Raw genomic sequence first — 26,942 nt, forward strand, 5'->3', positions numbered from 1 at the left:
GGCAGCAAACGGTGGTTGTAGGCATCAGAGCGTAGACGGTCTGCCAAGGCGCTAGTCTGTGGGCCCTCGCATGGGAAGGAAACACCGATTGGGTAAGGTCCATTGAGCGTCTGCCTTTCCAAGGTTCGCATTTATCACGAAAAGAGCAGGAACAACGACCCGCATTTCCGTTGATTCGGTGTGGGTGAACACGCCTGATAACCTTTTCTAAACGTCATGGCCGACTTTCTCACAGCTGTATCCACCAGGAAAGTCAAAAAGGAAGAACCTCTCATTCAGGAAGTCAAGAGCTTGAGCATACAAGAAGATGCAGTTTCCATCAACTCCACAGAATCAGCACTTGAGGCACTCAAGAACCAACCCAGCCGCAACACCGTAAATGCCGTTCTGAGCTATCTCACCACTGAAGGGTTCAGCCTCCTACTGCCAGAACCACTAAACGCAAGCATCGCGCATCAACTCATCAACGACACCATTCCGAACTACTGGAGAACTATCAAGAACGCCGAAGAAGTTTCAAAGCTCGAGAAGATACTCCGAAACCCAACATGTCTTGGACATCTTAACACAAGGCTTCGTTCGCTTATTGCAGACAGTCACCAAAAGAAGGCACCTGGTGAAGCGAGAAACACAGCTGAGCACATTGCGGATGCTCTCCAAGTCTTGATTCTGGTGCTAAGCCGCGACGAAACATCCCATCTCGTGTTGCAAGACGTTTTAGCGTTTGGGAAAACCCCTGCACAAAGAAAACTCATCTGGAGAGAGTTCATCACGCAGGTCGCTTCCGGTCGATTACTATCAGTGGCAGCGGAGGCCGAAGATGCTCTCAAGAAGAGTGATGAGGCCCACCAAGACGCAAATTGGGTCGCGGATGGCAAGCAGTATGCAGCGTGGCTGGGACGCAACATCGCCGTCTCGCTCCAGCGCAACTCAGATAACGAGGAGTATCTCGCCGCCATTGTTGAGCTGTGCTCGAAATCGTTAGGATTAGGTTATACTGGTACGTAAAACCTGTGTCTGGGTCTGTTGCTACATACTGACAATACAGATCATATCATAAGCGCCCTTGTCCCGACATTGATTGGTAGCGGGGCCATTGAGCGCCTGACCAACCTTTTATCCCAGATGAAAACATTCGAGCAACGGAAATATCTCAACGCTATAGTCGCGTTCGTAGCCAAGAGGTATTTCTCTACGGAAACTATTAGTAAAGAGGACGCCCCCGTTGCAACCTCTGTCACCATATCATCTGCCGCCGCTCTGTTTCACATGCTCATCAAGGACAATGACGTCCTGAAAGAGCAGCTCGTGATATCACTTACGCGGTCAACGGTTCCAGCGCTTGATGACTCCCTATCAGCCAGGCGCAGTGTTCTGGCTGCTTTGGCCAGAGACGATGGTCCGTGATCATCATATGCCCGCTCATAGTCAAGACTGACGATCTCTAGACAAGCTATATACTCTACTCGAGGGTCTCATAAAAATGTTTGGCGATTCAGTATACATTAGGCACACGCCGGTATTGCAGCAAGAAGGTATTTCGTATTTGCACTGTATCGTCATACCTCACTAATGTACCCCAGCTCTTTCTCAGACCTTAGCCATGTGCAGTGGCTATGTAAAGCGTTCCCAGCCCATGTTCCTCACCATGATGGCAAAGTCAACACATCACGTCAATGGCATGTCAAATCGCATAGGAGCGGCATCTACAAGGGCTCGCTTTCTAGGTATCGCAGTTGGTGTTGCTATCTCGAAGATGGTGGACAAACCGGAACTTCAGCTTAAGTTCGAATTGGAGGGTAGCGAGGCAGAAGAAGCATGCTGGTATCAACGCCTTACTGAGGTCGACGATAAGATTGGGGAAGTCACGAATCTTGCGACTAAACAGCATACCGTGGCGAAAACGAAGAGAGTCCAGTCGAAGCCTAAGCCGCCTCCCAAGGTATCCAAAGCTTCTGGAATTACCGAGATACAAGGCCCAAGGGTCGTAGAGGTCATGTCTGATTCTGAAGACGAAGACGCAGACCTGATGGTGTACGAGAAGCCAGACTCCGACCCAGAAGACGATACAGACGATGCAACGGCTATTAATCGTAATAAGCCCACCGCGCCGGTCTACATCCGAGACCTGATAGCAGGGCTGCGTGATCAAGAAAATTACGACCGCCACGAACTCGCTTTAGCCACAGCAGCATCATTGATTCGCCGAAAAGCGAACTTTGGAACTGAGGTCATCGATCATCTCGAAGAACTAGCCACTTTGCTTACGGGATTGCAAGACAACTCGGAGCTTGAAGGTTTCGCGCAGCAACGGCAACAAGCCTTGATTGCTGTGCTTCTCGCGAAACCAGCGCAGATGGCACAATGGTTCGCTCGATCCTTCTTCTCAGGCGACTACAGTCTGCAGCAACGCATCGCCATGCTCACGACTCTCGGGCTCGGGGCGCGTGAGTTGGCGGGCATGAAGGACACATCGACTGACGATTTGTTGCCTGCAAAGCCGGACTTCCCTAGCAAACAGCTTCCGCCACACCTTCACAAGATGTACGCCGAGGATAACAAGGCCCCCGCAGTAGCCAAGATCTCAAGCAGCATGGTGCGCGAGATGCTATCACCTATGGCTAGTCAAGCAGCCGATGAGCTCAGCGGCCCGAACATACTCAAAGTCCGAACATTCTCTTCGCGCATGGAAGTCGAGAAGAAGCGACATAAGCCGATACCCAACGCGCTCGCGCAAATTGTGGCAGATAACTTCTTCTTCCCACTCACGGGCCGTTGGTGGCTGCAGATCCGCGCGAACAACGACTCGATATATGCGTCTACTCACCTTCTCCCTCCCTTTCTGCAGACTCTGTCGTTGTTGCTCAACGCGTCGGGCCCGAACACGCTTGCGTTGCCGCAGATGACGCGCGAGTATTGGGATCTGCTACTGTCGGTGCGCGGGCTGGCGAGTAAGGATAAAAATATCCTGAACGCGGTTTTATTCGGCTTTCTGATGTTGTTGGAGACGAACGAGAACAAGGAGCGAGTGGCTACGGAGCAAGGCAAGGAGCTTATGGAGACGCAGGCCTGGGTGAGGATGGTATTCGAGGGTCTAGGCGCGGGAAGCGAAGAGGACGAAAGGGTGCGCGTATTGGCTGCTGGCGTGGTGGTTCGTTGTCAGGAGGTGATCGAGAAATATCAGAGGAGGCTGGCGGGCGAACTGATGAACTATTAGCGCGTATGTAAAGTTGGAACTGAGACTCTGAGCGACCGACGAGGTGAAACCTGGAAATTTCAAAATTTGGCCAGGCTGCTACCTGAGCTCAAGATAGTGACCGAACGATACTTGTACGTAGGGTAGAAAGATACATCGTCTTGGAAGCTGTCGACTTGATGCCATACAATATCATGTATGCGGCAAAGCGATGCGGAAATCTTCTTCCTCAAGACACTACATAAAGCAGTGTCATCAATGAAAAAGTAACACAGATGTGTGACCAGCAAAAATTGCCCCGCCGAGATTCCCGAAGGAAGCTCGTGAGAACCCAGTACCGCGTTGTGCAATGCAGACCAGGCGCTCAGATTAACCCAATCTTTGAGCTGGGTAATCGCAAGAAGGTCTAAGGTTGTTAGCAGATGTACTTCTTAAACGTAGGGGGGTGGTTGGGCAATACGAACAAGTATAGCCTTGAGGAGATGGGGGCAGCGCAGTATAAGTAGCCAGATGGTCTTGGCACGCTAGAGGTCACGTGAAAGAGCACAGACGCTTCAAAGAGGCTTTATAGACGCTTTATCCTCGCTTAACGGCTAGACTCCGGCGCTGGGTGGTGTCCGAGCTGTGAAGTTCTCTCACCTTGATCTTCTTCACTGCTTGTCATTGCATGCCATGACAGGCATGTTCCAGAGGAAGGTAAGTTCAGCGCTCTCGATTCATACACTCCCTTTCCTATGATGATCCAAAACAACCTTAGAACCGTTGCGAATGACGCCTTCGGGCGGTTGACTTCACCATACCCTTTACTGAACCACTCTCTACTACAAACTTGTTATAAAGCATTGTCAGCGACTCCTAGCTAACACGAAAAAGGAACCATGAGTCACCCAGTCCTCAACTTTCTCCGCCCATACCTTCACCAGGCTAGTCGCTCCGTTAAACCGGAACATGCTCGAGCGTACCTCGCTATTCAGCGGCGCTTTGCACAGAGCCTAGCCGCCGATGCGTACACCGGCCCGCATGACGTCGAGAAGCAGAAGCGCCTGGAGCACTTGGGCAAGGTAAAGCCGTTGGGCGATTACCACCCCAGGTTGGTCCACTCTGCGGATGCTCAGAACTTGGCCATACGCGACTTCAACGCCAAGTACGATGGCATCCAGGAGACGAAGGAGGACCTTGTGTCTGTGTTTGGTAGGGTGCACCACCCATGAGCACCAGTCTGGTTCTGACAATGTCAGGAAGGGTGCGCTCAGTGCGGCTGCTCGGCTCCAAGTTGATGTTCCTCGACATCGAACGCGACACCCAGCGACTGCAAGTCATGGTGGAGCTCAAGAAGCTCACGCCGCAAGATGGCTTAGATGAGAGCTTCAAGAGCTTCAAGAAGGTCGCCAGAATTGGCGATTGGGTGTGTAAGTAGATAAATCATTTAGCTTCAGATCAGACTCTGATTTCGTATAGCTATCAAAGGCAACCCTACTAAGACATCTACTGGACAACTCTCAGTCCTTGCTCTTGATGTACCTCGAATCCTCGCGCCATGCCTTCACCACCTCCCAGAGAGGATTGACGATGCCGAGACGCTTGCCCGACGACCGCACATCCACGCGCTCACGAGCGACGAGCCTGGCGATGTCCTTCGACTCCGAGCGCTGATCTACGACTACGTGCGCACATACTTTATACAAAGTGGGTTTCTGGAAGTGGAGACTCCCATGTTCGACGTCAACGCTGGAGGTGCCATTGCGCGACCCTTCGAGACTGTCGCAAATGAAGTCTCCAATACCCCTGTACGGCTTAGGATAGCACCTGAGCTCAACCTCAAGCGGTTGATTGTTGGGGGGCAAGACAAGATCTTCGAGATTGGACGCGCCTTCAGAAATGAAGGTGTCGATAACACACACAACCCAGAGTTCTCGACTTGCGAGTTCTACGAAGTTGGCGCGACCCTACCCACAGTCGTCGCCAGGACAGAGCAACTGGTACATGGTCTCCATACTGCGATTGAGTCATTGAGGTCGACATACTTCCCGACCCTAGCCGCGCCGGAGGATATCGACTTCGCACAGCCCTTCGCTCAGTTACCCTTCATACCCACCATCGAGCAAGCCTGTAGTCGCAAGCTGCCTGATCTGTTATCACCGAATGCTTCCAAAGAGCTGCTTCAGCTGTTTGACGACCTTGAACTCACCGCTCCGCCCAACCCCACACTTCCACGTCTTCTCGACACTCTTGCTGAGATATACATCGAGCCGCTCTGCAAGAACCCCACTTTCATCACTCAGCACCCTGAAGCGCTCTCTCCACTCTCAAAGTCGTATCTTGACGATGCTACTGGACAACGCGTTGCATCTCGCGTGGAACTTTTTATCCATGGCCGCGAGTACGTCAACGCATACGAAGAGGAAAATTCTCCGTTTGAACAGCGTCGCAAGTTCATACAGCAGCGTGATTTCCACCCCGAGGGTGAAGGCGCTATTGACGAAAGTTATCTCGAGGCGCTGGAGTGGGGTATGCCTCCGACTGGTGGCTGGGGTTGTGGATTGGATAGATTGGTTATGCTGTTTGCAAGTAAGAAGAGGATCGCAGACGTGCTGCCTTTTGGGACATTGCGAAACGTTGTTAGCATTTCCAAGACGAAGTGAAGTGCTTCGATCTTCAATAGAGCAACTATTCGTGCAGCTTCCTCCCACCACTGAGATGACAGAAGTCGTGACGCTCGCCGCCTATCGCTTACATTCTCCTATGTTCTTCTTGGTAGACTGTATGCAAGGTGATATATGTCTAGTGTAGTGTATTTAACATAACTTTGCTCTTTTGCAGGTGTCTGATGCGAGACGAATTGTTCAGCTTCGCAGTTTTGGAGCCTGGTACGCTTAGACCCGAACATGGGGCACACGCAACCCACGCGTACCCACAAGCGCACATCGTCCCACGCTACGCAATAATGCAGTGGATGCAGGAAATTCCCAAGGGTTGTGTCGTGTTGCTCCATCGTTACAGTGGATGAGGGACGCCCTCAAGTACAGCCAGCCGCCGTCAACATGGCTTGAGGCGTTTCAGGCGCCCAGCAGCCCGCGGCTGCAGTCAACAGGCACCCGCTCCTTCACACGCTCGCCTTTTACACTTGCTGCACAAACTTCGCGTAGTCTGCTTCTTACTCAGACATGTTTTGCTTCTGTTGATTAGTCTCATTGAGATCTTCCCCGAAGGCTCCCGTTTTCTGGGGTAATGCGCGTTGCGCATAGCGCGTACTGTACAACAACGCCCCGTGTTGATTAACATGTTTTGGGATGGGGCGAAATCTTGCAGATCTTCCGATACTTGAAGACGTCAGCCTACTCCCTACTGCGCTTCCCATCCCAAGACGTCAGCTTAGCAGGAAATACCATGTCGTCGCCGATTCCTAATCCCCAATGGCAGGGCTGGGAGACGCATCGGCGCGAGCAGTCGCCTCCACATCAGGCAGTGTACTCATACAACCGATACTCACAAGCCTCTTCGCCCAACCACTCATACTATGGACACTATGCACCTGCCCCAGGGTCATACATACAACCACACTACAGCGAAAATGCGCCAGTGCCGTTCATCGCAGAGCTGCCAGCACCCTTGCCTCCAGCTCCACCAACTACGACGTCTGAGGAGCAATTAAAGCAAGACGAGCTGCTCGCGCATAGGATGCAGCATTTGGAGGTAGAAGGAGTTCGAAAGAGATCGCTTAGTGCAGTAAGCCAACATGAACGCCCTGCCAGTATGATGCCGCCCAGCTCCCAGCGTCTGTCACCACTCCTACATCAACAGCGATCCGCGCAGGCTTTGCGGTTACATTCAAAAAGCGTTTCATCCTTCGTCGACCAAAGACAAGTGAGCATGGCGCCAGTGGTCACCCAGCTTGCGCCTCTACCTCTAGCTCATCAACGCTCTGCACAATCGCTTCGACCCCATTCGAGAAGTGTCGGAGCGGCCGCCGAACCATGGAGTACCGGATCGTTTGAACAGCCGCGAGATCCAAATCTCTTCAGCACCTTACCGGAAGTGGTCGTAGAGCAGCATCCGGATAAGGACCTCGAGCCACCCCTTGAGGATTTACCGATTCCAGTCTTGCTGGATCAGCAGCCCATGGGACGACTACAACAACCCACAAGACGCCCATCAGTCGCACTAGAATCAATATCGTTGCCTGGGTATCTCGAGCAGTACCGCCAAGCACCGTATCCGCCTCAGTGGAACCTTCCACCTGTTGTTTCTACACTACATGCCTACCAGGAAAGCAAACGGTCATCCGGGTCCAGCTGGCTGGACACGCCAGAGTCGTGTGCATGGCGAACAATACGCCCCTCTGAACATGCACGCAATCCTGTCCCACCAGCGTTTACATTCAAATTCAAAAGCACGACTGGCAGCTTCCGCAGTCCCAAATTCTCGTGGACAATGGCATGCCCCGAGGAGCCGATGGAGTCAGGAAAGAAGGTACCGAAGTCACAGCAGACCGCATGGTCTTACGAACTGAAGCTGGACCCCAGGACCAATTTACGAAAGTCGGAAGTCTTACTTCAAGGTGGCGCAAACGCAAGATCCATTCTGACAACTTACGTGCATGCGCTCAATTACGACTCACTGCGCTTCATCGGTCCAGACGGACGTGCGTATATGTGGGTTACAAGCACCAAGGTTTCCTCCATCCACGGTTCACGATACGACACGCTGAGACATGCGCTCTTCGCTGCGATAGGGAGCAATCCTGATCCGCTGTATGGTGGTATCGTGGCAGATCACTGCTTCTGGGATGGACATGTCGACGCAAGCGGAGGTTATGCCCCTGATGAATCTGTCTACATACGTCAGACGACTGTGGATCCGGCACTTGTCGTGGCGACGTTGCAAGTGATGAAAGAATGGGAAAAGCATACGCTCAGACAAGAGAAAAGGAAAAATCCTAAAGCCTTTTCTGCAGCTGAAGAAGAAGCCCGGAGATGTGAACTTGGAGCCTGCAGCTATTGGCAAACATGAGAGCTCTTACAACACCAGGCGCGCAAAGCCAAACCTAGCTCATCAACACCTGGCATCAAATTGGTGGAGATTCGCTAAGAAGTTACCGCGACGCGTCAGTGTGGGAAGACTTTCCGAGCTATACGTTTGGCTCCAGCCTCGTATTGCACTTCATCTGCGCTGGCGTATAAATACCTTGCACCGTGTTGTTGAGCGGCTGTCTCGAACCGGAAGCTGTCTCAGGATGTGAAAGGGAACACTGGCACTACCGTATCTATCCTGCTACCTGGCAAGATGTTCAAGAGCCCTCCTGAGGGCGATTTGAAGGAGCGGCTCGATGCGCTCGTTCGTGTTATTGTCTTTGCCGAGAGCTTCTATATAAAGGTTGGCACTGCGGATATGGAGGGCCGAAAGGCGACCCGTCAAGGGTGCTCCAGGGCTGCAAATCAACTTGTAGGCTCTGCTATCGCTGCCATCGTCAACGCTGGTTTTCGTGCATGGAGATCGATTGCGCATCGAATTATCTTTGTTTCGCTTGTATCCATACTTCAGTTCATATTCCGCAACGAGATAGCTCAAGAGTGTCGCAAAACAATGTTGTGGTACTAATAACAACAACCCTGATATTTTATACAGTGCACTTTTGAAGACTACACAACGTGCATGTTCAATGGAAGTATACGAGATCCTCTCATGTTTTCGTCTAATCCTTTATCACTCTACGAGACTCGAGAGCTTGCTTGGTCCCAGACGCCATCAGCACCCTTGCGCATAGAGTACCGTCCTGCATCTGATCCCGTTGATCAATGAAAACGCGATCTCGAATTTATTTCCGCGTCGATATCCTAATATATAAGCCAAACTCGATACCATGAGTTCTTCGGTTGCGCCTCGACATGCAAGCGCCTCTGGTAGACGGCTGACTCCTCCTCGGTTTGAAGAATTTGAATTGCCTTCGACCTTTGAGTCACTTACACCTTTACGTCAATATACCTCTACATCTGTTATAGAGGAGACGGAAAATGGAAATGACTACCTGGATATCTTTGCAGAAGTTACTGACGCCGACGAAGTCTTGGCAGAGCAGTGGGAATCTGGAGCAACCGAGCAGTCTACAACGCCTCTGCTAAAGGGCATCGATTCCTTCGATTTCGTTGCAGGAAGAGTCAATGAGTCATCATCGATAGCAAAGACCCGGACAATGTCGACTATCACTACATTGGAGCTAGTCAAAGAGGACAAGCAGCCGGCCTGCGCGTCTTTCTGCAGGGCTCCTGCGTATTTGGAGCTGCTCTTCGATGCAGAGACTCCGAATGCTAGCGACGAAGATCTAGCTCTTCGCAGTGTATTCGCTACTGACTCTACGCCTGAGCCAGTAACAAATCCACTGTCAGACCATCCGGAACGCTTGCTGACTCCAGATCTTCTCGATAGCAGTGATCTGAAGCTTCGACCATCACTGGCGGTGCATGAACTACACGATGATGGATCACTTGCGTTGGGCTCCGACGCCTATCCGGTCTTTTCAGAAGATCGATATACCATTTCTGAGCTCACATGTAGACGTCCAGGTCGGTCTTTGACGCAACTTTCCCAGTCGGCCACCACGGGGAATACAGCTACCGAGGAGCCCTGGCAACTCGAGCACGACCCCGTCCTCCGACATGCTACTACTCGTTCTTTTCTTCCGGGACGAGATGATCTTCGTAACGTCATCACCTGCTCTTTGACTGTCGAATGCGACCGCGATATCGAAGACCTTTATCGCGCAACTGCGTGCTTCCTTGGCGATTGCCATGATGGCGAGTGTACCTGTTTGGACAACAAGCGAGGTACTCGTTGTGTGCCGGGAGAAGATTTTGTTCTCGCTGATAAGTATGATGACTTCAGTCTATCGTTGAGATATCCCACGGCAAAGGATATCTTTGAGCTCATAGATGAGCTTGTCGATGCAGACATGTTCGACGTGGAAGATGGCTTTGGCAACAGCACGGAAGAACCACCGGCCCTTCCAGATACTTTGTTTACCACTTCACCAGATATGGACGCCTTTGTTGCATATGGCCGGCAGCTGTACCCACCTCTTTCGGACGATGTCTCGAATGTGTGTGACAGCGACAATGTCTCTGAGACATCGGAGACAAACGACAAACCAGGTTTGTCACCACCTCGGTACTCTGAAATAGCATATGTCGATGCTGACACGCACAAGTGCATCGCTTATACCGCTTTCAACCAACTGTTATCGATGGAAGAATACCCAGCGCGTCCGGTGATTCACCGAGACATCCCCGATGATAAAGATTACGACTCAGCTGAGCTGAAGGAATACAGCTGCCTCGATCTAGATGATCAAGGCTGCAATTCCCAGCTATCGCTACGAGATGACCCTTGTCCGAGCAGATGCTGGTCTGATTTCGCATCAGGTATTGCCCAACCACCAGCACTGCCACAGCCCGATCTTAAGAGCCAATCAGTTGTGCGTCAACAGTGTCTACCGTTTGGGCTGTACTCCAGCAATCTGTCTCACCTCCAGCGTCGCTTTCCACGGCTGACATTCGCTACTCAGCTCGTGCCTGCATCTGAGCCTTTGTCCACGGTCGAAGAGGAACAGCTGTCTTGGCCCAGCCCGTCTTCCTCAGGAGACTCTTTCGGCTTTGCTGATTACCGGGGGTTTGGGAAACCCCTGGATGGACGCCAACAAGGGTTTTCAGATGACGAAGAAGGAGGGTCCTGCCTTAAGCATGGCTTAGAGGCGCCAGTGATGCCGAGCTTACCTACACACATCGCATGCGAGGATATGTTCACTGATGCTGTTTGGGACAGTGCACCAGATCTCACACTCACTGAGTCTCATTGCGAACCACGTGCAGCAGCTACAACAACCTCGCGTATACCTTCAGCCCCACTTCTCGAAGCGTTCGAGACTGAAGTTCATACTTGTCTCACGTTCATCTTCAGCTGCATGAACGATGGACGCTATGATGAGCTACCAGCTTTGTGTAATGATCTTCACTGGACCTTATGTGCTCTCGCGCATGACTACCCAGCTATGGCGGTATTGGACAGCCTTGGAGCAGCTGTGGAGATCCTGGCTGAGCGAATAATAGCACCAACGCCTGCTTCGTAACTTGACACGCCAGAGCCTTCGTTGACGTTAGATTACCTACTTTGCATATCTTCATATGAATGTAAGCTGCAGACCTGCTCAGTGTTTCCTTGAAAGAGATGGATGCGGACGACAGACAGAATGACGCTGATGTAGGCGCTAGGAGTAGACAATCTGAGCGCCGCCCACCTTTGGTGAATCTTATCAAGTCAACCGTCGCTGCCTCTTACGTGATCAATAAGGACTGCAAAGTTGGAGAAATAGTCTTTGTCCCGTGTGTTCGGCATGCTGCAACGGTAGTGACTGTTTCTCCGAAATTAGCGAGTGTGTTGTAGCCTCAGGCTATTGCTTCTGCCTCTCGCGGGGACACCGGGCCCGTCGTCATCGCTACCAGCCCAAGTCTTGATAGTGCCGAGCTGCCAAATTAAGCCCTGTCCTGAGCCCAACATGCTTTAATCTCACAGCTTCGCTGCACCTGGAGATAATAGTGCAGGTTTTACAAAGCCTTTATCACATTCATGCTCTAATATGGTGACAGTCTGGCTGTAGTTCCCTCGTGGGAGCTGGGTACCAACGGCCTGTTGCTGTGCGCTGGACAGTATCGAGACCTGGATCTAGAGCGATAGCCTAGTGTGGCTGGACCGCCATCCGATGCTAATAATGGCACTCTTCGGTGGGATGACCATGCTGATGCTCGTATCAGCAAAATATCGCATGATAGTGCGCTGAGTTGACAATGATCACGACATTTTACCCACGCCATGACGAAAATTGCATGCAGACCATATTCCTCTTGCGAACTCGGAGAAGGTACGCTGGTATGGACATCCGGGTTGAGCTTATGATCAGCAGGATGTTCTCGTCCAACTTCGGTATGGATACAGATGGCTGTCTGGGCAAATCCGCTGTTTTCACAAAACATTGTTGTAAGTTTGCATTCGTTGCGATGAAGCTAGTCCTGCAAGCCATGAAGACGAAGTCAAACGTAAATGACAGCGGCCGTGTTTGCGAACGGCCTATACGGCATCGCTGAGGCGCCAGACAAGATCCACCGGTGCATTCGAATGTTCTGGTAACAGAAGTACCCAGCTCAATCAAGGAACAAACGAAAAACCTGGGGCCTACATTGACGCCAGATCTTCCGATTCGTTCGTACTATCATAGTGTAGTCTGCAGACCTGTGCAGGATTTTGTCGTCTGAGGTACTCTGCTTGCTATGATCTGTGAGAAGCTTGAGAGAAATAAGCTTCCACCAGATTCAACAAAGAGCGGAGGCAAGTCGAGTTGTGGGCACAACCAGCACTAATTCGATGTGTGATGTATGTGGCTGATATGCTATATAGCCGAGCCTTCCTAATAGCCCGGTATATTCGTGGAGGTAGTGATCCTAGTGGCTGTCGATTGGAAAATACGAGTAGCGTGGTGGAGGGGGGAGGCATTCGCCCAACCCAACGCTTGCATCTCGTGTCAGTGCGCACACGGCTCTACTTGCGCAGAGTACTGCAGGTTCAGTCACATAGCTTCTTGGGACGCGGCATAGAACGTTTTCTGCCGCATTCGCTAGTGAGCATAACGGACGACACTCCTGTGCATAGAGACTTGGGTCAGCGGTGCAACATTCATGCCAGGTCGGACGCCACAGACCATCAGCGCATCCATGGATTGCTTGTTCTTCGCGTAGATAACCCTGGAGGGTAAAGCCGACACCTCGTAACTGCAAGTCAGCACATGTGGCGTCGCTGGCGATGGAGTAAGGAAGTATTGACAGCGCAATGAGGAAGGGCGATAATGCAATACTCATCCGAATCACCGAGGGTCTGTTATCAAAGACCCGATCGGGTATAGCCTCCACGGTGGCTGGTAGTAGACATCTGGAAAATTCAGGCTCCGGCTCGTGGGTCGCCCGAGGCTACGGCCCTGGTGGATCTTCAGGAACGTGGCCGGCTATCTTTGGGAGCGGAACGTGGGCAGCGTAGCCAACACCGGCAGTGTCTCCGAATGCGCGAAGGTCGCGAACGGCTGTTGTTGAGGTCTGACGGACGATGGGCTGGACTGAGATGAGGGTGATGCGATACGCGCTCCGGGTGCCGTGAGTGGATGACAGCCGCACGCTAGTCTGGAAACAGCCAAAGCGCGATGCAAATATAGCCCACAACGGTCGCTCATCCCGGCAGCGCCGGCATCACTGTGCGGTAGGGCTGTGCCTCTACTCGCTCAACCCCTGCGGTTTTTTTCGCTGATGCTACTGTCGGGCTGCTCACGCTATCGACAGCTCGTACGTAGAGCGGAGCCCTTCACATGGCGAGATGTTACTTCGTGTTGACAAAGTGGAGACGGCATCGACGTCAGCAATCATGGAAGCGTATAGACTCTGGAGACTACTGTATATAACTTTCGTTCCATCTCAACTATCATACTCATCCACCAACCATCACCTTCGCTTTCCTCCAGTTTTCCTACACCAACACTCGCTACAGTGTCCTCACAATAGCCTTCTAATACCTAATACCATCTCGACAACTTCCGGATCAATCACCTAGGACTCAAATCAGCAATACCATCAAGATGCGTTACTCTTACGTTGCTGCTACCCTCGTCGGCTCGGCCTTGGCCATGCCTCAATACGGCTACTCAGCGGTTGTCCCTACTGGATACCAGCCTGCACCAACTTCTTCAAAGCCGTATGAAGCATCCACTCCCAGTGCTTACCACGTCTCGACTCCCTCTTCCAAGCCGTACGAAGCATCCACGCCCAGCAGTGAGGTTCACTACCCAGCTAGCACACCGGTCTACGAGGCATCCACCCCTCCCGCTTACAGCGCATCCACTCCCGCCGCAAGCTCATCAGTATACCATGCTTCGACCCCAGTCTACAGCGCGTCTGTCCCCGCCTACAGTGCTTCCAAGCCCGCTGAGAGTTCGTCGGTCTATCACGCCTCCACCCCGGTTTACAGCGCGTCTACTCCCATTTACAGCGCTTCCAAGCCAGCTGAGAGCTCGTCGGTTTACCACGCCTCCACCCCGGCCTACAGCGCGTCGACTCCTGCAGTGAGCTCGTCCGCATACCACGCCTCTACTCCTGTCTACAGCGCTTCTGTTCCCGTCTACAGTGCTTCCAAGCCCGCCGAAAGCACTCCGGTCTACCACGCTTCAATTCCCATCTACAGTGCCTCCAAGCCTGTCTACAGCGCATCTCACCCAGCCTACAGTGCCTCCACCCCAGTCTACCACGCCTCTTCCTACGGAACTGGTTACGTCAAGCCTACTCCTAAGCCTTCATCGGCTGTTGAGTACCCCCACGGCGACATCACGACCACGCTCACCTCCACCCACACAGCTTGGGTGCCATGCAGCACCTCTGTTGGCCACGGAGAGCACTCCAGCGTCATTTACTCGACCTACTTGACCCCAACCTACTCCACTGTCACCGTGACTTCGACCATCCACGGCTCAAAGCCCACATCTGACATGCCCGTTTACCCAGCTGAGACTCCTTCGGCCCACAAGCCCACTTACCCTGCTGAAACTCCTGAGGCTCCCAAGCCCACGTATCCAGCTGGCACCCCCGAGGCTCCCAAGCCATCCCACCCAGCCGAGACTCACCCCGCTGGAACTCCTGAGGCTCCTAAGCCAACCTACCCAGCAGGCACCCCTGAGGCCCCCAAGCCTACTTACCCCGCTGAGACTCACCCCGCTGGAACTCCTGAGGCCCCTAAGCCAACCTACCCTGCTGGTATCCCTCCCGCTCCTCAGTGCCCTGCTCAGGTCACTGTCACCAAGACCGAGCACGTAGTCGAGACCAAGACCGTCACTGTCGGTGGAGCTTACACTCCCGGCCCAGCCCCTTCTGCCTACCCCGAGGGTATGAAGCCGTCAACTCCTGCGGAGCACTACTCGGAGGCCCCTAAGCCATCGTCTTCTGGAAAGCCTTACCCAGTCGGCCCCAAGCCCTCAGCTTCCACCAAGCCCTACCCTGTTGGTCCCAAGCCTTCTTCTGAGGTCAAGCCTCCCTACCCTTCCTCCGGTAGCTCGATCCACTACAGTGCTTCGTCCGCGCCTTACCCGATCCACACTCCCTCCTCCTCCAAGGCCTACCCCACCGCGTACCCTACTCCCTCGTCATCCACTAAGGAGTACCCGGCTGCTACCCCCTCTTCCTCCAAGGGCTACCCGGCTGCCACTCCCTCGTCTTCCACCAAGGAGTACCCAGCTGCCACCCCCTCCTCGTCCACTAAGGAGTATCCCGCTGCCACCCCTTCAAGCTCGGCGGCTCACTACCCCGTGAACACTCCTTCGTCCTCGAAGGTGACCCCCCAGCCCACCGGCTACGTCGCCTACCCCCACTACTAAGCTACTCAGGTAGCTTGAGCAGATTCTCTTCACTTATCAAGCAAAGATTTTGGGCGGTCTAGGTGTTTTGACGGCAAAACAAATGCTGTAGCTCTTCTGTCTTGGAGCCTTCATTCCCTCGCCTTGCATAGCTCCAGCGTTTTAGTTCTGCTTTATCATGGTTTTCACGCGTTTGGATTTTCTTCTTCAACTGTTTATATTGAACGAACAACTGGTATAGAATGGTTACGACGGGTACGAGTTTAGTAGTAGTAGTAGACAGAAATGATGACCAACTTTTGTCACTCCTTCAAAAGTGCTTGCTCATCTTTCCTTGTGAGTATCTTGTGGGTGGCGTTGAAGTACTAACAATGTCATCGAGCCCAAACCTTCAAGTACCAATGACGTCAGTCAACACTGCTTGCACAATGATTCTCACCTACTAGCACAGGCTGGCGCAAGAGAGCCAACACCGCGCTTATGCACGTACAATCAATCTATGCAACCCCGTACTCGTGTTACCAGCGACGTTGCCGCATTCGGCAGTCTTCCCGCGCAATCGATAGTCTATCTCGTATCAGTGCGCGCGAACTTTTCTTTCACATCGTCAACCCACGATTATGCATCGTGAAATGCGCGCATGATAGCTTCCGTCGAATCCTGCGATAAGACACTGGGCTTGACGCCGTATATCTAGGTATGCGACGAATGACCGACATTTGGCGCCGACATGCTCAGTACTTACTCATCCAAGCAAGCTTTCATGTTGAGAGACTTGTTCGGCTAGTCGATAGAGCGGGATGGATGACTGCACGCGATGGCCTGGATAAACACTGTTCGTTGTCATCGGTTGTAGCAAAGACTTGTATGTGCTAGGGTGTAGCCAATACTCGCTGAATTTTATCGGCTGGACGGCAAGTCTAGACAAAGTACGCGGGACTCAACAAGTGGACTAGTAAGAAAAACACTAGGAGATGGCTTGAGTTCACATTCTCTTCAGCGATCAAATTAGCCAGGAAGATCGAGAGAGGTCAGTAGAATACCTCCATAGGGTAATGCCTTACGGCAGAAAGTGGAGAGGATGGCGCGCCATTCAGCGCGACAAGCGTTTGACATAGCTGGTGGAAGGGGGGTGTAGTGGCTTTTTGGCATTGGACTGCAACTTCTGGTCAGTCATCGGTTTGCTGATCCCCGTTCTTTCCGTCTCTTGCAAACTCAATATCAATGACACTGATGATGCCTACAAGCTTCCATCAGATGAGAGAGATGAAAAGTTCAAGAGAAAGTCTCCCACAAAGTGCCATCAACGGTAACTCGGGTCGACGTCCTTTTGCGTCTTCGGTCCTAGACATGTAACAGAGCTAGCCATATCATCGAAATGGTAGTCCGTGAGTCCATAAGGATGCGACCAGTTGTGGTTTCGTTATACAGAGCGTAAGAATCTGCACCAAGAAACAGACCAGAAAACTCGACTTTCGCAGTTCTGATGGGAACAAAACCTTCCCGTCCTGGATTTTGGCGCGAAGATTGCGGTAAAGTTGATGGGCGACGAAGACTCATTCGATCGAGGAACCATCCTTATGGCCGGGCCCATGTGATAATATCGTCGCTCCAAGACCAGAATAACCCAATGCAGTCGTTGACACAGATGCAAAAAGCAGTCGTGAGGTGACTGCCCAAATATCGCAAGGCTGAAGTTGTGACGATGGAGTGAAGCAACGAGGGCCTTCCTTGTCGCCCGTGCGTCATCGCCACGATTTCCCCAGCCTCCACTAGCGCCCTTTCGTCGCATCTGTATCGACATTCAACGCGCCAGATGTCGCCCTGAAATGCGCAAATCCGGCGCGTCCATCTAGCGCAACCGTAGAATCAGCGCGAACACATCACGACACACACGAAACATGGATGAGCCATCTTCACAACTCCACCTCGAGATTCGCGACGCCGTCGTTCGCGCGCTCGCAACGCGCCGGCCCATCCTCCACCACCTGAACGCCGATTCGTCTTGGCTTCTTCAGATACCGCGTCCAGCAAATGCCGTCAAACACGGGAGCCGGGTATACTACAATGTCTTGATAGATCCGTGGTTCGTCGGTGGGCAGAGCGATGTCGCAAAATGGTTCAGCCAGCAATTCCACGCGACGGAGAGCGCTGTGAAGAGTATCGCTGAGGTGGAGGAGTTAGCACGGCAGGTGGAAATAATGGCTGGAGGACTGCGACTAGGCAGAGGAAGAAGCAAAAAGAGGAAGGTGGAAGAGGTAGACGAGGAGAGTTATGTGGACTGTGTGGCTGTCAGCCATGAATTCACCGACCACTGCCATAAAGAGACGCTTTTGGAGGTTCATCGTGATGTGCCCGTGCTCGCGACAGAGGTATGTTCTCATACGAAGAGATGAAGGGTCCTGGGCTAACAAGCATCACAGCAAGCCGCCAACCTCATATCCTCTTGGAACCACTTTCGCACCGTGATAACAACACCCACCTTCGCCGACCACTCCGACTGGCACGACTACAGTCTTTCGCCGCTCCCCTCATGGCTCAGCATATCGCGACTTACAGCGTCCGGCGACTCTCTTTACCTCCACTCCGCGCTCCTAATAACCTTCGCCACGCATCCCTTCCTGTCGACAGCGACGCCTAAGAAGCGTCTCTCTACACTTAGTATAAATGGCGATGGAGCGGAAGAACTATCGTCTAACATCAACGGCGAAGAAGCGGAATGTGTCATCTACACACCACACGGCATCCCCCACGAAGCCCTCAGCCCAATCGCTACAGCCGACCCACCACTACACACCCTCGCTTTCCTACACGGCCTCCACGATGTCTCTATATCCTCTGCCCAGCAGCTCAACCTCGGTGCGAAGAACGGCATCCTCGCACAACGCATACTCCGAGCAAAGTACTGGGTCGCGACACATGATGAGGTGAAAAAGGGAGGAGGGCTAATAAGCTGGTTCCTACGCAGAAAAGTATGGACAGTGGAAGATGCGTTGAAGGAGGCCAGAGCACAAGATGGCGATGTCTTTGAAGATGTGCACTTTCAGGGTATGAAGAATGGAGAGAGTAGGGTTTTGGAGTAATTTGAGCCGTTTCTTTGAGGGGAAGGGGAAGATTGGCTGTAGGTAATTTGTTTTGGTCCCGAGTATATACCCAATTCCGCGAAGCAGGGCCGAATCAAGGCATTTCCCAGATCATCGACGTATGCAACACACTCGCAGTACCCTTCCACGTTAACATAGGGAAACACTGAACAGGTCTGCAGCCTACGGTTTTGTGGTTACAGCCTACATTAACATAAAAACATGCAAAGTAGGAGATCTAACGTCGATGTAGGCTCTAGACCCGTTCGGTATTTTTCTTGTATGAGGTGCTATACACGCTCCTAACACCGCACGAAGACAAAGCTACTTAGACATAGTAATACCATCGTTGTGAGTGACAGATTCAGCTGCTCACTCGATGCTAGGCAAAGTATCATCGCACCTAACGAGCCTGGAACAACTTCCTGATCCCCCAACACACTCATAGTATTCATCGCATGAATTGCATCCGGGGTGTTCAGCCTTGCACTCATCGTCCTCTGTACAGGTCCATATTCGGCAGCTGTTCTCCTGCTTCTTCAACAGCGAACTGGTATGCGGTACAGTAACCAAGGCGCTTGGGTCTCGGGGCATGACGTCGTTCGGGACAGCCCACAGCTGTGCTTCAGACGTAACTGCGCGTCCATCGATACCCGCCCACATTTCACGCGCCTCGGGTGGGTACTTTGCGACGTACTCGGCTAGGTGCCGTGGCGAGAGTTGAACGTAGTCCATGACAGTGTCGTGAGCAGGGTTGAGCCTCCGAAGGACTCCGTCTTGTCCTAGCATGGTCATACCGTTTGTTTCTGTATTGAGAGATCGGAGTACTTCGCGGAGAGACTACAGCGTTTGCTTCAGTACAAGAGTATACGCATGATGCGTGGGTGTTTCTAGATGCACTCACTTGTTCTTGCGTGGCTGTTGAGAAGAGGAAAAACGCACTGGCGTATACCACAACTGAGAGCTTCATTGCGGGAGTGAGGAGACGAGATGAGCAAGGAAGGAAGGCCAAGTAGTATGGTACAGGAAGTGTATCTTCGTGTATGCATGCCAGCGAACTTGCGAATACTTGTATGACATTGTCTCGTCGCGATCAGGTAGCTACTTGATGCAAACATGCACAAGGTAGTTTACCCGTACTGCCATTTACGTCATACTCAGCAAGAAAGTAAGCACTGCCCACATAAAGCCAATACAATCCCCTCATTTGTGCGCCTGTGCCGCAATAACTTCAACTCGCAGCCTAGAACTTCTTCTCAAGGTCAGCATTACACTGGTATTAGCCTGATCACCGTTGTTCACGCAGGCTATAATACATACATGCACAGCAACGCCCCTCATCTCTGCGTTCAACAGCATCGATAATCTTACATACCAGCATGTCTGCACCACAACCTCATCCACCCCCGCAGGTACAAGGTTCATCATCGCCTGAACAGAGCGTAGGCCAACCAACCAGATGTTCAACACAGGCAAACCTAACCCTATCCATAGAAGGCCGGCGTCCACGAAGCGGGCCCTGCAGACCCGTCCAAGGCCAGAGCTGCGCTCGCCGAGTTCTCCGCAACGATGAAGCGCCCAGCAGATCTCAAGTGCTTCCGCCAAATAGGCTGCGACGGCATCTGCAGGACCCTCCGTAGGATGCCAGCACCGGATGACGAGCCAAATGGCATAGAGGTCTATGATGCACAGCCCATGTCACCGTTCCTGTTGAAGGCGTACCTTGATCGACACGACTGGAGTCAGACGACTGAAGATCGCTTTCGTGGCGTGGACGGCAGGAATACGCCGAAAGAGTAAGTGTTGCTGCATGACGTGGCAATAAGCTGATATCTTCTCTAGACAATGGTTCAATCCACTCCCTGGTGTCTTACCACCTCCAAGTACGAAGAACGAGCGTATGGCAGAGATAGATCGATTCAACGAGGAACGAAGAATCCTGGAAGAGAAAATAGCGAAAGGGGAAGTGGAGGCAGAGGACCCGGGGCCAGCTTGCGGGGCTGTGCGAAGCAACTATGATCTGAGTCCACGGTAGTGGTTACCCCCTCAGTCAGTGGAAGCACCACAGTTACACGTAGTCATGCATGTGAACGTCTCCAAAATGTGTTCGGAAGATCGCGCGACTAATGCGCTTATGCATATTAAGGAAGAAGGCTCATAGTATACTACATGAAGATCAAGATCCCATTTTTCCATCCATCGTCGCTTCGCATAAAAGAACAAATCAAGAGGGGCTCCTTGCCACCAACGCCATTACTATGCAATGTTCATCTCTCTGTGATGATGTTCCAACAAGCCCGAAGTAAAGGGGGAATGAAGAAGGTAGTCGCTGGGGGAAAAACAAACAATGTCGCCAATCTTGTGGGAATGTATAGGTACAGATGTATGGAGGTGTCAACGGAAACAGGGGTAAGGTGGACAAACTAATGCAAACAAAGTGATCGAATCCGTGGATGCAGGTGATGAACTAGACGCTCAACCCCACGGTTCGTAGGATGGGTACGAATGTCGACATGGACAAGTTCGCTTACTGCGATTTAGGTACACACTCTGTGTACTTCGCTGCGAGTTCCTGTGCAATCTCAGGTGTCTTGACTGCGTAAAGAACAGACTGGAGTCCGCCTTCCTTGGCAGGCTTGGTCGCCATGACCATCTTCTTGCTACCGCCAGTGACGGTGGCAGGCAGCGCAGGTAGGATCTGGTAGTTGACCGGGGTGGCACCACTCGGAATGCGCACACGCACAGAGCACTTGCCCGTCTGCTTGTCCTTGAGGATCCAGAGCGGGCCCTTTGCTATGTTTGTCCAGCCCTTCTCTCCCTCCTGGTGCTTGGCGAGTACGACTTCGGTGTGGAAGACAATGTCGTAAGTATTGAGCTCATCTTCAGTCAACTTGGTCAAGTCGATCTGTTCTTGCTTGCCGCCCTCTTCGTCATCTTCTGCTGCAGACGCGGCACTGGTATCGCCAGCTTCAGAGAGAGGCGTGTTTGCGCGCGAAGAGAATACAGACGAGGTCACAGAGTTGCCGCCTGATGGAGCGAAAAGCGAAGATCCACCTGTGGAGGGAGCGAAGTTGAAGATCGAGCTGGGTGGTGGTTTCGCCGGCGTTGTGGAGAACTCGCCAGCACCAGGCGTAGCAGGCTGGAAGTTGAATTTGGGTGCAGCGTCCTTCTTCTCAGTAGCAGGAGCTCCGCCAAACTTGATCGGAGTACCCGCCTTGAAAGTCTGATCGCCGGCAAATGTGTCGGTCTTTGGCGGCGCGGTCTTGGACGCAGCACCGAAATCGAAGAACTGGAAAGGTTTGTTGGAAGGAGTTGTAGTACCGTTACTCTGCCCAAACAGAGAAGAGGCGCCACTGTTCTCCTTCTCTGCCTCGGAATCGTTATCCCTGGTGATCCGTGAGAACAAGCTGCCCTTGGAACTTGACTCTTCCTGCTTGTGCTGCTGGGTATCTTCAGATTCGGTCTCCGATGCATCGACCGAGCGCTTCGGAGGCGAGGGCGGCTCTGCTGAACCAGCATTGTCTCGTTGTTCGCCGTCGTCGTCATCCGACTCTTCCTGGTTGCTGGAAGAAGGACCTGACAGGTGGCCGAAGATATTGGGGGATGATGCTTGCGACGTGGAGGCGTTGAAGACCGATTGACTGCCTGTAGACGGCGCCGGGCTGGGAGCTTTGGGAGTGGAAACTCCGCTCTTAGGCTTCAAAAGTCCAGTGAACGGATTCTCCTTGGGTGAAGTACTGCCAGAAGCACTACCAGGTAACACAAATTTAGTCGAGGCAGCAATCTCCTTCTCCTTTGCGAGGCGCTCAGCCTCAGCTTTGTCGTACCTGGCAGACCACTCCTCCTTGGTCTCATCGTCCGAATCGTAGTCCTCGTCCATAGCCTTCTTCTTGCGTTCTGCGGCGAGTTCCTCGTAAGTCTTCGCGGTCTTGGTGAACTGAGCCATGAAGCCGCCTGCTGGAGCACTGCCGAAGTTCGGCTTGAAGCCAGTAGAGCCCGATGTACTGGTGGAGGAAGCACCGAAGCTTGGCTTGAAGCCGGATGGGGCTGCCGCAGTTTCTGCACCGTTAGTGGTGGGAACTGAGGGCTTGAAACCGAAACCGGTACTTGATGCAGCTGGTTGCGAGGGCTCGGTGGCGGGCTTTTCAGCTGTCTTTGGGGCGAACAGGCTTGTCGATGACGCTGCCGCAGGTGCAGATGGCTTGTTTCCGATCGCCTTGGCAAACATGTTTGATGTCGCCGTAGCTGGGGCATTGAGCTTCGGTGTAGAAGCCGAGAGCTGCGGAGTCGGACCAGAAGATACTTCCGTCGCACGAGCTCGCTTGGAAGGGGATGGATCGCGGACTTCGTGGCTGTCATCGTTGACCTTGCGCTTCGTGGACAAGCTTGATTCATTGCCGGTGATACCTCGTCCGGCTGCACGTTGCTTCTTCACGTTGTCGATCTTCTTCTTAATGTCGACCGCATGCTGGTAGTGCCAAAGGGACACACTCGACCAGTCTGCCGTGGGAGGAAGGTTGCTCAGCTGTTGTCGGTACTTTTCGTTCAACATTTGCAGTTGAGCAGTCAGATCGGATATCTGCTTCAGTAGGCCATCGCTGCTCTGCGCGCGAACGGCACCTGGAACAGCCCAGTCTTTGGGGACGTGCACCTTGGGAACCTTGGGCATTTCAGGCGCCTGCGATTCTCCAGTCGACTCAGGGGTGGTACCGTTGAAGATCGATGTGGCCGGCGCAGGGGAGGGTTGCGAGGGTTCCTTCGAAGCGCTGAAGAAGTTGGGACGGTCTGTCGAAGGTTTGGGCAAGGAGGCAAAAGGATTGGAAGCCTCAGGTGCAGCCTTGGGCGTTTCTGATGCTGATGTTGATGACGGGGCAAAGCTTGACTGCGGCTTTTTGAACAAATTGCTGGAATTGTTGCTCTCGGGCTGGAACGTTTGGGAAAAGAGGCCAGAGCTGGTTTTGGGCTGAGCAGCAGTGAACATGCCACCTTGAGACTTCTCCACGTCGGCTGTCTTCGCTGGCTGTGGTGTGCTGAACGGCTGGAATAGATTTGACTTTGGTGCTTCGGGAGCCTTCACAGTTGCTGCGCCCGCATCCTTGTTGGCACCAAATATGCTGAAACCTGAACTGCTTCCTGTAGTGGTAGGTGTGTCGGCTGGCTTGGGAAGTGCCGCGAACGGGTTGGACTTGGGGGTATCGGCAGAAGGGCTGCTGCCGGACTCTTCAGGCTTCTTGAGGCTGCTGAACAGGTTGGTTGGTGCAGCTGCTCCGGACGACTTGTTTTCGGCGGTCGGGAGGTTTGCGAACGGATTGCTGGATGAAGCAGATCCAAAGAGGTTTGTCGGAGGTGCGCTTGACGTCGTGCTGTCAGACTTCTGCGCACTCGCGCCGAAGTTGAATAGATTCGACGCAGGAGCGGTGGCCGTAGCATTTGGCGTGCCTTGCGCACTCGTACCCAAGCCTCCAAAGAAGTTGTTCTGCTTCGGCGTTTCCGAGGTACCCTCCGTCTTCTGTGCGTTGGAACCGAAACCACCAAACATGTTGTTTTGGGGCGCAGCCGCCTGCTTGGAGGCATCTTCCTTCTGCGCATTGGCACCAAACCCACCGAACGTGCTTGGTTGTGAAGGCGCCGTTGATTGTGTTGAGTTGCCAAATCCGCTGAAGATACCGCTCGTCGCGGGCGTACTCGTGGTGTTCGAGGCTGTCGTCGGTGCGGCACCGAATGTGAAGGGTGTGGATGCGGGAGCGGAGGTGCTCGTAGCGTTTGGGGCGCCGCTGGTGGTACCAAACATGCCACCGGGGGCAGCACTCGATGTGCCAAACATACCACCTGAGGTCGCAGCGCTGGATGTACCAAACATACCACCGGAAGAAGCGGCGGTGGATGTACCGAACATGCCTCCTGATGATGGTGCAGCACTCGATGTTCCGAACATGCCTCCAGTAGGCGCAGCGCTGGACGCCCCAAACATACCGCCTGTGGGGGTTGAACTGGTAGTACCGAACATACCGCCTGATGAGGGTGCGCTTGTGGTGTTGTTCTGGCCTAGGCCGCCAAAGGGATTGCTCTGCGCCTGGTCGTTGTTGCCAAACGTGGACGATCCCCCAAATGCGGGCGCAGGCGTGCTGCCATTGGTCGCGGGTCCCGAGTTGGCCGTCGCGAATGGATTTGCACCTCCGGCTGTGAAGTTGAAGCCCGCAGACGAGGGCGGTGTAGGGTTGAAGCCTGTGCCCTGGTTGCTCCCTCCGAATGCTGGAAAGGACGAGGCAGCGAAGTTGTTGCTCGGGGCAGCGGACTGCGCGGGCGGGAAGCTGTTGGTCGCGCCGCCGCCGAAAGCATTGCCGCCGCCGAAGCCGTTCGCGCCGTTGCTCGCGGGGGCGGGCGTTGAGGCACCGAAGCCAAAGGCGTTTTGTTGTGGTGCGCCAAAGTTCGCGCTCTGTGATAGACCCTGGTGAGCGCGTGCGTTAGCAAAGGCCTGCATCCTGCGTTGCAACTCGCGTCGCCCTTTCGGGGTGTGGCGGCTGTTCGACATGCTTGCGCAGCCGTCGGGGGTGCGGTGGAGAGTGTGGTGTTGTGGTTGGGGTACTCACGGAGGTGGCGCCTGCTGGTCGTCGGGCTTTCGCGGTCTTGATTCTGGGGGACAAAGAGTCAGCACGCGACGGACAAAGCGCATCGTGACTAGAGAGGTCTGGGGTAGACTCCAATGATGGCTGGCGAAGGTGACTTACTTGCGGGCTGCCAGCTGTGCTGCCGTCGCCTTCTGGGGCACATCCGCGACATCATCGCGATCCTCGTAGGGGTTTTCGGGCCTCCCCTGGTCAAAAATGTTGCCCCGCTTATTGGACGACATGGTCGCGATCACTCGAGGAGTCTAAAAGTGATGGATGCGGTCGGTGGCTGGTTGGGATGGTTATAACTCCATGGGACGCGCGTGGTGGATGAAGATGGTGCTGAGATGTTTTTGATGTTGGTAGGGAAGTTGCGACCCGTGCTCGACGTCAGGGTGGGCCTTGTTCATTGCCCAGCAACGCCGGGACTTTCTCTCACCCTGACAGCAAACTACCTAGGTAGCCGGGCCAAAGAATAGCAACACCGCATACAAAGAACTGGCTATGGCGATTCTACTCCCATGTGCATGTTCACAAACTCTTACCACTACATGTTCTCTCACGCATATCCAACGCCTCTTGTCGGGCAAACCATAACCTGCCCTGCAGCACTATCGAATACAAATTTTTCGATGAGCCTAAACCAATTCAGATGCTGACTACTCTCAAGCACATCCGTCATCTTCTCGATGCTCGAAACGCGTCCAATATTGTGGCACCGCGTTGAATGTTAGCGCATCGCGTAGTGACACAATTAAGAAAAGAGGGTTGTCAAGAATGCACTACACGCAGCATTCTGATATGATTTCAATAGGGCATAAGACGTCTTTCCTCATGATCGTATCATACAAGGTGATGTCTTTCCAATGTGATGCATCGCTGATAGCGGAACGCGTGTTGGCTTCCGATATGCGTAGCGTGAAGACTCTAGGGTTTCAAGGTGTATGCTGTTGGTGCAAGGGCGGCCAGAGGTATCATAGTTCTTCTCCGCATGGGTGTAGCCATACATACTTGATTCTCAAAGCCGAGAGATGGTGCACGTATGGTATCGATTGAAAGTGTTAGAGATGAGATGGTTGGACAAGAGTGTGGGGTAAAAGAGGTGTTTCATCCCAGGGTGTTTCAAGCGGGCCGCGGTGAAATAGCGCGCACGTGAGGAGGTACTTGAGGGCTTTTGTGGGCCAGGCCTTCTCTCGTCATGCGGCGTTGATAACAGCCTTGAATCTCTGCTGTGGCTTGGGCTAGAACCAGGTTTAGTACTTTGCAAGGTTGGGACATGGCGCGCGGGGTAATTTGGAAGCGGAGTGTCGTGAGATATCAGCCAATTCCACGATGGGCAGAGCACTTGTATGGCTGAGTCGTGCATCTAGGCCAGCTTCAGCTTTGCAGCTTCTCCGCGCCTCGAATCGACTCGTGGCCTCTCGTGATGAAGTGCTGCGCGTTCTGAGCTGCTGTGCCACTCATTGCGCGGTTTGTTGCTGCGCGACGGGATGCGAGCGGGGCGAAAGAGGAGCGAGATGGAGTAGGAAGCATATCGTCGGACGGCACGGTAGCACTCTGTTCCGTGGCTCACGAGCGGTGAGGCCGTCCCAGCCAGTCATATTGCTATCTCACTCCAAGCAGGCGGC

General features: G+C 53.2%; 6 protein-coding genes across 6 annotated transcripts; 5 read left to right on the plus strand and 1 right to left on the minus strand.

Annotated features, from left to right (window-relative positions):
• Positions 1 to 216: 216 nt before the first annotated feature.
• On the plus strand, positions 217 to 3,217 carry J4E93_004451 (uncharacterized protein; the record flags this gene model as incomplete). The annotated part of the gene is made up of 4 exons (XM_049342379.1): positions 217 to 1,000; positions 1,049 to 1,399; positions 1,449 to 1,535; positions 1,584 to 3,217. The coding sequence occupies 4 exons, from the start codon at positions 217 to 219 to the stop codon at positions 3,215 to 3,217; spliced, it is 2,856 nt and encodes a 951-aa protein (XP_049200531.1).
• Positions 3,218 to 3,868: 651 nt separating this feature from the next.
• On the plus strand, positions 3,869 to 5,838 carry J4E93_004452 (uncharacterized protein; the record flags this gene model as incomplete). The annotated part of the gene is made up of 4 exons (XM_049342380.1): positions 3,869 to 3,892; positions 4,120 to 4,387; positions 4,435 to 4,605; positions 4,655 to 5,838. The coding sequence occupies 4 exons, from the start codon at positions 3,869 to 3,871 to the stop codon at positions 5,836 to 5,838; spliced, it is 1,647 nt and encodes a 548-aa protein (XP_049200532.1).
• An 8,021-nt stretch (positions 5,839 to 13,859) lies between these two features.
• Positions 13,860 to 15,644, plus strand: J4E93_004453 (uncharacterized protein; the record flags this gene model as incomplete). Its single annotated transcript, XM_049342381.1, has 1 exon — positions 13,860 to 15,644. One exon carries the CDS (start codon positions 13,860 to 13,862, stop codon positions 15,642 to 15,644), a length of 1,785 nt encoding a protein of 594 aa, XP_049200533.1.
• Positions 15,645 to 17,524: 1,880 nt separating this feature from the next.
• Positions 17,525 to 18,706, plus strand: J4E93_004454 (uncharacterized protein; the record flags this gene model as incomplete). Its single annotated transcript, XM_049342382.1, has 2 exons — positions 17,525 to 17,995; positions 18,047 to 18,706. 2 exons carry the CDS (start codon positions 17,525 to 17,527, stop codon positions 18,704 to 18,706), a joined length of 1,131 nt encoding a protein of 376 aa, XP_049200534.1.
• Positions 18,707 to 20,085: 1,379 nt separating this feature from the next.
• J4E93_004455 (uncharacterized protein) lies at positions 20,086 to 20,506 on the plus strand (the record flags this gene model as incomplete). Its single annotated transcript, XM_049342383.1, has 2 exons — positions 20,086 to 20,148; positions 20,201 to 20,506. The coding sequence occupies 2 exons, from the start codon at positions 20,086 to 20,088 to the stop codon at positions 20,504 to 20,506; spliced, it is 369 nt and encodes a 122-aa protein (XP_049200535.1).
• A 727-nt stretch (positions 20,507 to 21,233) lies between these two features.
• J4E93_004456 (uncharacterized protein) lies at positions 21,234 to 25,379 on the minus strand (the record flags this gene model as incomplete). The annotated part of the gene is made up of 2 exons (XM_049342384.1): positions 21,234 to 25,154; positions 25,371 to 25,379. The coding sequence occupies 2 exons, from the start codon at positions 25,377 to 25,379 to the stop codon at positions 21,234 to 21,236; spliced, it is 3,930 nt and encodes a 1,309-aa protein (XP_049200536.1).
• Between the last annotated feature and the right edge of the window lie 1,563 nt (positions 25,380 to 26,942).

The sequence above is a fragment of the Alternaria ventricosa genome (assembly GCF_023758065.1).
Source record: "Alternaria ventricosa strain BMP 2768 chromosome Unknown scaffold_6, whole genome shotgun sequence".
Taxonomy (NCBI): domain Eukaryota; kingdom Fungi; phylum Ascomycota; class Dothideomycetes; order Pleosporales; family Pleosporaceae; genus Alternaria; species Alternaria ventricosa.